Raw genomic sequence first — 12,695 nt, 5'->3', positions numbered from 1 at the left:
TGTTGTATTACTTTCTGCTGTATAACAAAGTGAATCAGCTATATGTATACATATATCCCCATATCCCCTCCCTCTTGTGCCTCTCTCCCACCCTCGCTATCCCACCCCTCTAGGTGGTCACAGAGCACCGAGCTGATCTCCCTGTGCTATGCAGCTGCCTCCCACTAGCTACCTATTTTACATCTGGTAGTGTATACATGTCAGTGCTACTCTCTCACTTCATCCCAGCTTACCCTTCCCCCTCCCCGTGTCCTCAACTCCATTCTCTACGTCTGCATCTTTATTCCTGTCCTGCCCCTAGGTCCATCAGAACCATTTGGTTTTTTTAGATTCCATATATATATGTGTTAGCATACGGTACTTGTTTTTCTCTTTCTGACTTACTTCACTCTGTATGACAGACTCTAGGTCCATCCACCTCACTACAAATAACTCAATTTCATTTCTTTTTATGGCTGAGTAATATTCCATTGTATATATGTGCCACATCTTCTTTATCCATTCATCTGTCGATGGACACTTAGGTTGCTTCCATGTCCTGGCTATTGTAAATAGTGCTGCAGTGTATACCCTGAGAAAACCATAATTCATAAAGAGTCATGTACCACAGTGTTCATTGCAGCTTTGTTTTTCTGATATTGAGCTGCATGAGCTGCTTGTATATTTAGGAGATTAATCTTTTGTCAGTTGCTTTGTTTGCAAATATTTCCTCTCATTCTGAAGGTTGTCTTTTCATCTTATTTATGGTTTCCTTTGCTGGGCAAAAGCTTTTAAGTTTCATTAGGTTCCATTTGTTTATTTGTGTTTTTATTTCCATTTCTCTGGGAGGTGGGTCAAAAAGGATCTTGCTGTAATTGATGTCATAGAGTGTTCTGCCTATGTATTCCTCTAAGAGTTTTACAGTGTGTGGCCTTACATTTAGATCCTTAATCCATTTTGATTTTATTTTTGTGTATGGTGTTAGGAAGTGTTCTAATTTCATTCTTTTACATGTAGTTCTCCAGTTTGCCCAGCACCACTTATTGAAGAGGCTGTCTTTTCTCCATTGTATATTCTTGCCTCCTTTATCAAAGGTAAGGTGACCATATGTGTGTGGGTTTATTTCTGGGCTTTCTATCCTGTTCCCTTGATCTATATTTCTGTTTTTGTGCCAGTACCATACTGTCTTGATTACTGTAGCTTTGTAGTATAGTCTGAAGTCAGGGAGCCTGATTCCTTCAGCTCCGTTTTTCTGTCTGAAGATTGCTTTGGCTATTCGGGGTCTTTTGTGTTTCCATACAAACTGTGAAACTTTTTGTTCTAGTTCTGTGAAAAATGCCAGTGGTAGTTGGATAGGGATTGCATTGAATCTGTAGACTGCTTTGGGTAGTATAGTCATTTTCACAATGTTGATTCTTCCAATCCAAGAACATGGTATATATCTCCATCTGTTTGTATCATCTTTAATTTCTTTCATCAGTGTCTTATAATTTTCTGCATACAGGTCTTTTGTCTCCTTAGGTAGGTTTATTCCTAGGTATTTTATTCTTTATGTTCCAGTGGTAAATGGGAGTGTTTCCTTAATTTCTCTTTCAGATTTTTCATCATTAGTGCATAAGAATGCAGGAAATTTCCATGCATTAATTTTGTATCATGCTACTTTACCAAATTCATTGATTAGCTCTAGTAGTTTTCTGGTAGCATCTTTAGGATTCTCTATGTATAGTATCATGTCATCTGCAAACAGTGACAGTTTTACTTCTTTTCCAATTTGGATTCCTTTTCTTTTCTTCTCTGATTGCCTTGGCTAAAACTTCCAAAACTATGTTGAATAATAGTGGTGAGGGTGGGCAGCCTTGTCTTGTTCCTGATCTTAGAGGAAATGGTTTCAGTTTTTCACCATTGAGGACAATGTTGGCTGTGGGTTTGTCATATATGACCTTTATTATGTTGAGGTAGGTTCCCTCTATGCCTACTTTTTGGAGAGTTTTTATCATAACTGGTTGTTGAATTTTGTCAAAAGTTTTTTCTGCACCTGTTAAGATTATCATATGATTTTTTTCCTTCAATTCGTTAGTATGGTGTATCACATTGATTGATTTGCATTTATTGAAGAATCATTGCATTCCTGGGATAAACCCCACTTGATCATGGTGTATGACCCTTTTAATGTGCTGTTGGATTCTGTTTGCTAGTATTTTGTTGAGGATTTTTGCATCTATGTTCATCAGTGATATTGGCCTGTAGTTTTCTTTTTTTGTGACATCTTTGGTTTTGGTATCAGGGTGATGGTGGCCTCATAGATTGAGTTTGGAGTGTTCCTCCCTCTGCTACATTTTGGAAGAGTTTGAGAAGGATAGTTGTTAGCTCTTCTCTAAATGTTTACTTGTAAAGCCATCTTGTCCTGGGCTTTTGTTTCTTGGAAGATTTTTAATCACAGTTTCAATTTCAGTGCCTGTGATTGGTCTGTTTAAATTTTCTATTTGTTCCTCGTTCAGTCTTGGAAGGTTGTGCTTTTCTAGGAATTTGTCCATTTCTTCCAGGTTGTCCATTTTATTGGCATATAGTTACTTGTAGTAATCTCATGATCCTTTGTATTTCTGCTTGTCAGTTGTTACTTCTCCTTTTTCATTTCTAATTCTGTCGATTTAAGTCTTCTCCCTTTTTCTCATGATGAGTCTGGCTAATGGTTTATCAATTTTGTTTATCTTCTCAAAAACCAGCTTTTAGTTTTATTGATCTTTGCTATTGTTTTCTTTGTTTCTTTTTCATTTATTTCTGGTCTGATATTTATGATTTCTTTCCTTCTGCTAACTTTGGGGGTTTTTTGGTTCTTTTTTCTCTAACTGCTTTAGGTGTAAGGTTAGGTTCTTTATTTGAGATTTTTCTTGTTTCCTGAGATAGGATTGTATTGCTATAAATTTTCCTCTTAAAACTGCTTTTGCTGCATCCCATAGGTTTTGGGTCATCCTGTTTTCACTGTCATTTGTTTCTAGGTATTTTTTTGAATTCCTTTTTGATTTCTTCAGTGATCTCTTGGTTATTTAGTAGCATATTGTTTAGCCTCCATGGGTTTGTATTTTTTACAGATTTTTTCCTGTAATTGATATCTAGTCTCATAGCGTTGTGGTCAGAAAAGATACTTGACATGATTTCAACTTTCTTAAATTTACCAAGGCTTGATTTGTGACCCAAGATATGATCTATCCTGGAGAATGTTCCATGAGCACTTGAGAAGAAAGTGTATTCTGTTGTTTTTGGATGGAATGTCTTATAAATATCAATTAGTCCATCCGGTCTAGTGTGTCATTTAAGCTTGTGTTTCCTTATTTATTTTCATTTTGGTGATCTGTCCATTGGTGAAAGTGGGGTTTAAAGTTCTCTACTATGATTGTGTTACTGTCAGTTTCCCTTTTTATGGCTCTTAGCATTTGCCTTATGTATTGAGGTGCTCCTATGTTGGGTGCATAAATATTTACAATTGTTATATCTTCTTCTTGGATTGATCCCATGATCATTATGTAGTGTCCTTCTTTGTCTCTTGTCATAGTCTTTATTTTAAAGTCTATTTTGTCTGATATGATTATTGCTACTCCAGCTTTCTTTTGGTTTCCGTTTGCATGGAATATCTTTTCCATCCCCTCACTTTCAGTCTGTATGTGTCCTTAGGTCTGAAGTGGGTCTCTTGTAGACAGCATATATACAGGTCTTGTTTTTGTATCCATTCAGCCAGTCTATATCTTTTGGTTGGAGCATTTAATCCATTTACATTTAAGGTAATTATTGATATGTATGTTCCTATGACCATTTTCTTAATTGTTTTGGGTTTGTTTTTGTAGGTCTTTTCCTTCTCTTGTATTTCCTGCCTAGAGAAGTTCCTTTTGCATTTGTTGAAAAGCTGGTTTGTTGGTGCTGATTTCTCTTAACTTTTGCTTGTCTGTAAAGGTTTTAATTTCTCTGTGAAATTTGACTGAGATCCTTCCTGGGTAGAGTAATCTTCGTTGTAGGTTTTTCCCCTTCATCATTTTAAATATGTCCTGCCACTCCCTTCTGTCTTGCAGAGTTTCTGCTGAAAGCTCAGCTGTTAACCTTATGGGGATTCCCTTGTATGTTATTTCTTGCTTTTCCCTTGCTGCTTTTAGTATTTTTTTTCTTTGTATTTAATTTTTGATAGTTTGATTAGTATGTGTCTTGGCATGTTTCTCCTTGGATTTATCCTGTATGGGACTCTCTGCGCTTCCTGGACTTGATTGATTATTTCCTTTCCCATGTTAGGGAAGTTTGCAACTATAATCTCTGCAAATATATTCTCAGACCCTTTCTTTTTCTGTTCTTCTTCTGGGACCCCTATAATTCGAATCTTGATGCATTTAATGTCCCAGAGGTCTCTTAGGCTGTCCTCAATTCTTTTCGTTCTTTTTTCTTTATTCTGCTCTTTAGCAGTTATTTCCACTATTTTACCTTCCAGGTCACTTATCCGTTCTTCTACCTCAGTTATTCTGCTATTGATTCCTTCTAGAGAATTTTAAATTTCATTTATTGTGTTGCTCATCATTGTTTGTTTGCTTTATGGTCCTTCTAGTTCCTTGTTAAACGTTTCTTGTGTTTTTTCCATTCTATTTCCAAGACTTTGGATCGTCTTTACTCTCATTACTCTGCATTCTTTTTCAGGTAGACTGCCTATTTCCTCTTCATTTGTTTGGTCTGGTGGGTTTTTACCTTGCTGCTTCATCTGCTGTGTATTTCTCTGTCTTCTCATTTTGTTCAACTTACTGTGTTTGGGGTCTCCTTTTCGCAGGCTGCAGGTTTGTAGTTCCCATTGTTTTTGGTGTCTGCCCCCAGTGGGTTCGGTTGGTTCAGTGGCTTGTGTAAGCTTCCTGGTAGAGGGGACTCGTGCCTGTGTTCTGGTGGGTGGGGCTGGATCTTGTCCTTCTGGTCAGTAGGGCCATGTCCGGTGGTGCATTTTGGGGTGTCTGTGAACTTAGTATGACTTTAGGCAGCCTCTCTGCTAATGGGTGGGGTTGTGTTCCTGTCTTGCTAGTTCTTTGGCATGGGGTATCTAGCCCTGGAGCTTGCAGGCCATTGGGTGGAGCTGGGTCTTAATGTTGAGACGGAGATCTTTGGGAGAGCTCTCGCCAATTGATATTACATGGGGCCGGGAGGTCTCTGGTGGTCCAATGTCCTGGACTTGACTCTCCCACCTTGGAGGCTGAGGCCTGACACCTGGCCAGAGCACCAAGACCCTGCCAGCCACATGGCTTGGAAGAAAAGGAAGAAAAATAGGGAAAAAAAAAAAAAACAACTAACAGATAGAACCCCAAACCAAATGGTAAAAGCAAAAGTAAACAGACAAAAATCACAGAAATAAACATACACACACACTCATAAAAAGAAAACAAACAAATAAACAAAAAAAATAACGAACAGTCAGGACCCTAGGACAAATGGTAAAAGCAAACCTAAACAAATGATATCACACAAAGAAACATACACGTACACACTATAGACCAGGGCTTCAGAATATCTGGTCCTTTTTCAAACTTCTCTCTGTTCCTCTGTGAAAGGACTTCATGGTCAATTTGCTCAGGCTTTGATTCTTAGCCTGCAACTTTGGAATCACATGGGAAGCTTGAACCAATGCCGGGCCTCACTCAGGAGGAATTAAATCAGAAAATATGAGGTGAGGCCTGGCATGAAACTTCTTTAAAGCTTCCTGCTGGACTCCACCAGTCTACGGAGGCCAGCTTATACTTTAATAGAGGGAGGTAGACAATGAATACATGTCAGGTGATGATAAGTATAATAGAGAACAATAAAGCATGGTAAGGGGAAAGTAGGAAAACTGTGCAGAGACCTAAAAGGAGAGAGAACAGTCATGTGGGTATCCAGAGAAAGAACATTCCAAGAAGAGGAAACAGGAAGTGCAGAGACCCCAAAGCAGGATTGTCTTTTGGTGAATTCCTGGAATAACAAATGAGCCAGTGAGGCTGGAGTAAAGTGAGCACAGGCACAGAGCTAGGTGAAGACAGAGGTTAGCAGGGGCAAGGGACAGATTTGGAGGGTAAATTCTCTCAACCAGTTAGATTCAGACTTCTTCAGTTTATAATAGTGATTTTGTCACTTCAGCTTTCCTGAAATATAATCCATAGATGATATATAACTTCCTTGAGAATTTCAAAATATAACTTGAATACCCTAATTAAAGGAAATTTTGTAAAGCAACTTTATAACATGTTTGATATGTAAATTAAACATGTACTGATAACATGTTTTTACTAGTAAATGCTCAGGCAGGACAATACAGGAAGACAAAAATGCCCTATAAAACTACCCTTGGGAGCCATACTTTCTGAAAACAACTTGGTAATGAGCCCTGTAGTTCTTTGTTAGGCTCCTACCCTAAATGGGGAAGCTACCAGAGGGTTTAGAGTGAACGAGTAACATAAGTGGACTAATATTTTAAAAGAATCACACTGGCCTCTGTGTGGAGTGAGGCTGTGGGTAGACAAGGGCAGAAGCAGGGAGACCAGTTAGGAGGCTGTTACAGTAACAGGTGCAAAATGATAAACTGGACTGAGGTGATAGTGAAAGAGGACTTGAGAAGTGGTTGAACTCTGGGTGTCCGTAGAAGGTAGAGGATTTGCTGATGGGTTGGATATACAATGTGAAAGAAAGAGGAGTCAAGGATAACTGTGGCAGTTTTCATCTGAACACATGTAAGGGTGGGATAGTGGTTAATTTAGAGGAGGGTAGAAGGAGTCTTTGGGGAAGGGGAGAACAGAAGTTCCCTTTTTGGATATATTAAGTTTGAGATGTCTGTTAGACATCCTGGGAGAAAAGATGTTGAGTTGAAGCTCAGACATATAAATCCCTAGAGTTCAAGGGAGAGAGCCAGGCTAGAAAATTGTTATATTGTATGTATTGCATGTATTGTTTATGTGGTGGGGCTACACAAAAGATACACTACCAGTGATTTCTCTAGTGGAGATGAGATTTTTATGTTGTTGGGGGATGAATTTAATAGTCGATGTAGATTATTAGACTTTAGATTTAGAAGATTTGGGCCCTGCCATTTCCTTTTGTTTCTTCTGCAGTCCCTAAGCAAGTCCATCTGGGTACATATCTAATAAGGTCTGCTGAATAAAGGAGTGCTTCTCCTGAATTTGGAACCAGAAGATCAGGTCTTTTGAGTTCATAAAAAAGAGCTGGACTCTCTTACTTTAAGGCTTTGAGTAGTATTAACTTACTTAGAAATTTCTTTTTTTTTTTTTTTTTTGTGGTACGCGGGCCTCTCACTGTTGTGGCCTCTCCCGTTGCGGAGCACAGGCTCCAGACGCGCAGGCTCAGCGGCCATGGCTCACGGGCCTAGCCGCTCCGCAGCATGTGGGATCTTCCCGGACCGGGGCATGAACCCGTATCCCCTGCATCGGCAGGTGGACTCTCAACCACTGCGCCACCAGGGAAGCCCTTACTTAGAAATTTTAATTTTTTCAGATGGGATAAAGTCAATGTTTTTGAAGGAAAGAATTTTTGTTATGCATTCTAACTTCTATAACTGTTTACATTACTTTTATTAGTCTTTGATTATTAGAATTATATATAATTCTGTACATTAATATATAGAATTATATATTAATCACATAGCACTAGTGTAATCTTCATAAAAGTGATGTTAAAATGGCTAGTGTGACCTTAATGTAGTTTCTAAAATACAGTAAATACTTGTCGTATCTTTCATGTTTGTTTGGTTTTCTTGTAGGAAGATTTGGAGACTGGAGTTCACCTTGACCCTGCTGTCAAAGAGGTTCAGTATAATCCTACCTATGAGACCATGTTTGCTCCTGAGGTAAGAAAACGTATTATAGTTAAGAGTGTCGGGCCTCCCTGGTGGCGCAGTGGTTGAGAGTCCGCCTGCCGATGCAGGGGACATGGGTTTGTGCCCCGGTCTGGGAAGATCCCACATACCACGAAGCGGCTGGGCCCATGAGCCATGGCCGCTGAGCCTGCGCGTCCGGAGCCTGTGCTCCGCAACGGGAGAGGCCACAACAGTGAGAGGCCCACGTACCGCCAAACAAACAAACAAACAAACAAAAAAAAAGAGTCTCTTTTGCTATATAGTATTTAAATTATACATACGTAGATAAACAGTTGGTGAATTTTTCAATGTTTTCTGATGAAAGTATACTATTTAAACTGTTAGAAAATATATCCTGTTGTATGTTAGTTATATCTCAATTAAAAAAAGAAATGAAAATATATCCTTCTATTCTCCAAAAGTTAAATAGTACGCTTTTGTAAGAATAATATCTAATTCTTAGATGCAAACTTAGTTAACATCTTCCTCTCAATTTTGATAAGGGAGTATTACAAGTTAACAATGAGGGAAAAAATTTTGGTTGATTAGCATCATTAATGCATAGTATATTATGAAACATCTAGTGACAAATGCTGCTGTGTTAAACACTAAAAAGAGGTACCATACTGACGTGGTCACTGCTCAAAGATAGCCACACGGTTTATTGCTTGCTCTGAGTCAGACATCTTATGGATTCTTTTTTCTGATGATGATAAATGGTGATGGAAGCATTAAAAAAGCTGAAGAAGAAGGAAAAAAAAAGCAGAAATAGTGAAAATTGTCCATTTAGGAAAGTCTTTGTAGAAATGATTAGATTTCTAGGTATTTAGCCTTTATAAAGGAGAAAAGAATGCTTGATTGACAAGATACAGATATCAGAAAAAGGTCATTATAAGAAATAATAATATGGTTTCAGTAGCAGGATCTTTAAGAGCACTTTAAAGATAGAGATGAAGAGCTATATCTTATTGCACCCTGGTAGAGAAAGGAGTACTTTTTAATATTTTTCATTTTTTAGCATATAGTCATTGTCTTTTTTTTTTGATAAAGCTATTTCATGTAATTTTTGCCTGCTTAGGTTTCCATAGTCACTTAAAATATGGCAATGGAAATGTATAGCACAGCCAAGGATGTCAGTGCTAGTGCCCTAGCTGTTCTCCTAAGTGTACAATAAGCAAAAAACTCATTCTCATGCTCTGAGACTGGTACATTTTTAATTTTATTCCATTATTTCCTAAATCCGTATAAACTGTTGAATTATAGGCTGTTTTATATCCCTTGGCACCATTTTAGCGCTGGCACACTGCATGATTTTTTTTTTTAATGTAAAGTATTTCAATTTAAGCCACTAACTTTAGAAAATGAGAAAATTTGGAAGTGGCATGGTGTATGACATTCCTGTGTCAGTGTATTTTCTATGAAGCCTGTTTTTCTTAAATTTTTAGATCCTATGCATAACTAATGTATTGCTGTATGATTAGTTTTCAAAACTTTCAAGAAAAATTCAAAAGGTCAAAAAATTTTTGGTGCTATTGACGAGGCAGTAGGTTTATCATTCTCTTTTGGGGATTATCAGTCGAATTTTCTGTTCTTTTTTTTCCTGTGTTAGGGAACCTCACATTAAATATATCAACTAGTTTATGTCAGGAACATTTCAGTGCTTATTGTCAACAGTTTAAGGAAAAAGTGATGGGACTGAAAAGTGAAGAAATATTACAATTTTTCTAAGGAATTGTCTGTGACATAATAAATTATCAACTTTGAACTTTATGACTAGGGTCTGTATAACTTGGCAAAGTCTGGAAGGGTATTACCAGTAACTTTGCTAGATGAAATTCAAGTTCTCATATTTTGAGAATCCATCATTAGAGACAAGATTTAATCCTTCTTCTCAATCTAGTGTTTACCAGAGAGGACATGCTAAGTGCTTTAAAAAAAAAAAAAGATGGAGGGCTTCCCTGATGGCGCAGTGGTTAGGAATCCACCTGCCAATGCAGGGGACACGGGTTCGAGCCCTGGGCCGGGAAGATCCCACATGCCGCAAACAACTAAGCCCATGCGCCACAACTGCTAACTCTGCCCTCTGGAGCCTGCGGGCCACAGCTACTGAGGCCCGTGTGCCTAGGGCCTGTGATCCACAACAAGAGAAGCCACTGCATGAGAAGACTGTGCACTGCAACGAAGAGTGGCCCCCACTCGCTGCAACTAGAGAAAGCCCGTGTGCAGCAACAAAGACCCAATGCAGCCATAAATAAATAAATAAATAAATAAATAAATAAATAAATAATTTTAAAAAAAGATGGACACCAGACTATTTCCTATAGTGCCTCTAAAGCACCAGTCAAGTTTAAGGAGAGATTGCATCTTGTTATAAAGATAAAAGTTCCATGAAAGTATTTGTAACTGGCAAATGTTTTTTGAAATAAGCGATACAATCCAGGTTAAGAACATGAGATGTGGGGCTAAACAGACCACTTATTAGCTCTTATGTGACATTAGATTATCTTAGTTTTTTCACAGGTAAAATGAAGATAATTTCTACTTTACCGAATTGTAAGGATAAATGAGATAATATGCGATGTGCTTAGGAAACTGGCACAGAATAAGCATTTAATAAATTATAGCTTTTATTGTTTTTTTTTTTTTTGGCTTAAAACAACACAAGTTTATTATCTTATAGTTCTGGAGGTCAGAAGTCAGAAATCGATTTTTAGGGGTTAAAATTAAGGTGTCAGTAGAGCTGTGTTTCTTCTGGAGACTCAAGCAGAGAATCCATTCTTTGCTTTTTCCAGCCTTTGGAGACCACCTATACTCCTTTGATCTGATCCCTTCCAGCCATCAGACCACTCCGACCTCTGCTTCTGTCATCACATCTCTTTGTCTGATTGTTATTTATGTTAATATTATTGGCATTGATGGCTAGATAGTCCTTTATGAGGAAAAATTCTAGACAGGGGAACAGCATGAGCCAAATCATAAAATCTAAAGAACAGTAGTGTTTTAGTCATTATCAGTAGGGGAGAATGGGATAAGGCTAGAATAGTACTTTGTACAATCGGTATTGCACAGGCTCTAGAGGCCAAGGTAAAGAGTTTGGTCTTGATTTAATAGATGAATTTTTAGGAAGATTAATTTTAAAGGTTTGCATGATGGAAAAGAACAGGGATGGAGACTAATAAAATAAAACTACCATTTAGTACACTATGCCAGGTACCACACTGAGGGATTTGTATACCTTATCTCCTTTAGCCCTCACTACAACCCTATGAAGTAAGTACTTTTATCCCTATTTTATAGTGAGGAATTCAACTGTCAGATTATACTGCCAGCAAGTGCCATATTTGAGGCTTTGAGTCCAGATCATTCTTAACAATCACTCCATAACTATAAGACCATTTAGAAGGTGCAGTTTTGACTTTATTAGTTCAGTAAACTAACAAATTGGCTATTTTATTTTATAAATTACTGTTTCCCTCCCAACCAAGGACTTTTCCTAGTTGATCTACCTAGTTATCCAGATAAGCTTTCTCAAATTACAGAAGTAACTTGAAGACATAATAGCCATTGTTTTAGTCTAGTGATTTTCTTCATTTCACTCAATCCTGTTGGATCCGCTTAGAGCAAAGTCTATTTGTTAGCTTCTCTAGACTCATATAAAGCCCATAGGCCTCAGAGAGAATTTCAGACTCCTTAAAATAATATTACTTTAGAATAGAAAAAATATAAAAGTTTAGAGGGGGAAAATGCCAGTTACTGTTTAAAATCTGGCCGTAAGGGCTGCTATAAATATTAATGTTAGAATGGACTTTAGAAGTCATATAGATCAGCTCTTTTATTTTATAGATGAGGGAACTGAGGTGCAAGGTTATAGAACCACTAATAAAATATACTATCCTAATAATTAAACTGTGCTTATGTCTTACAAGATTGAGGTATTCTGCCAATAAAATTGAATTGTGGTGATCTTTTCCAAAATTATAGAAAATAATAATTAATATGCTCTTCTCATCTTAAAATTGGTTTATAAATGTTTTATACATTGATTACTTCAATGAATATTAATGGAAAACTTAATACAGCAACCTGAGTATATGATTATTTGTTCAGTAACTTGGGTTTTTTTTCCTATATGTGAATTTATGGTTACGATTTCATATAGTCAATTTTTACTTATATGAATTTTCTTAATTCCTGTGATGTTATAATATACTGCTAAGGCATCAACCCTCAAGTACTCTGCCTGCTGAAGACTTGAGAACCACTGCCTTATAATACATGGATCTCTTAGATTTATCAACTAATGTCTTAAATTAAAAATGCTTTTCTCCCAAGTTTATAAATAAATCACTACTTCACTGAGATGAAAGATGTAAGGTTACTTACCTCAGAAACATTTTCTTTTTTGGTGCAATGTCTGAATTAATACTTAAGTATGTATATTTTATATGGGAGATTTACAATTGTAATTGACTGTGATATACTTCAATATTATCTTCGCTAAAAACTATTAAATACTCATACCTAATTAACTTGAATATTTTTAAAAATCACTTGAATACAAACTTACGCTTAGACTTAACTACCAAAAGTTGAAAAGAAGCGTTTAGATATCAGTTTTGTGTATTTTAAAATATGCATTGTTTTGTTTTTTTAATGGTTAACCCAGAATTAAGAGTTGCATATTCACACAGACCAGGAACATCTGAGAGAGTAATTGGTAAGAGCTGAGTCCTGCTGAATAACATTCTCTGCCTTCCTCTGTTGACATGTAATGTCTTTGAGGTCAGCTCCAATAGCTGCCAGTAACCATAAAGTTAAGGTGAGCCAGAAGGAGATGAGCCTACCCCAGGCAGCTTCCTAT

The 12,695-nt window shown here is 37.2% G+C and overlaps 1 protein-coding gene across 1 annotated transcript in view; it reads left to right on the top strand.

Annotated features, from left to right (window-relative positions):
- Positions 1-12,695, top strand: part of CDC40 (cell division cycle 40) — a 50,562-nt gene that overhangs the window by 9,304 nt on the left and 28,563 nt on the right. Inside the window, exon 2 of the mRNA XM_082634398.1 lies at positions 7,739-7,825. Within this exon, the coding sequence (XP_082490524.1) occupies positions 7,739-7,825 (87 nt within the window). The remainder of the gene's footprint in view (positions 1-7,738; positions 7,826-12,695) is intronic.

The sequence above is a fragment of the Mesoplodon mirus genome, assembly GCF_964341445.2.
Source record: "Mesoplodon mirus genome assembly, chromosome: 10".
NCBI classification, from domain to species: domain Eukaryota; kingdom Metazoa; phylum Chordata; class Mammalia; order Artiodactyla; family Ziphiidae; genus Mesoplodon; species Mesoplodon mirus.
Note: the sequence above shows the minus strand (reverse complement) of the source record. Positions and strands in the feature narration are given on the sequence as shown.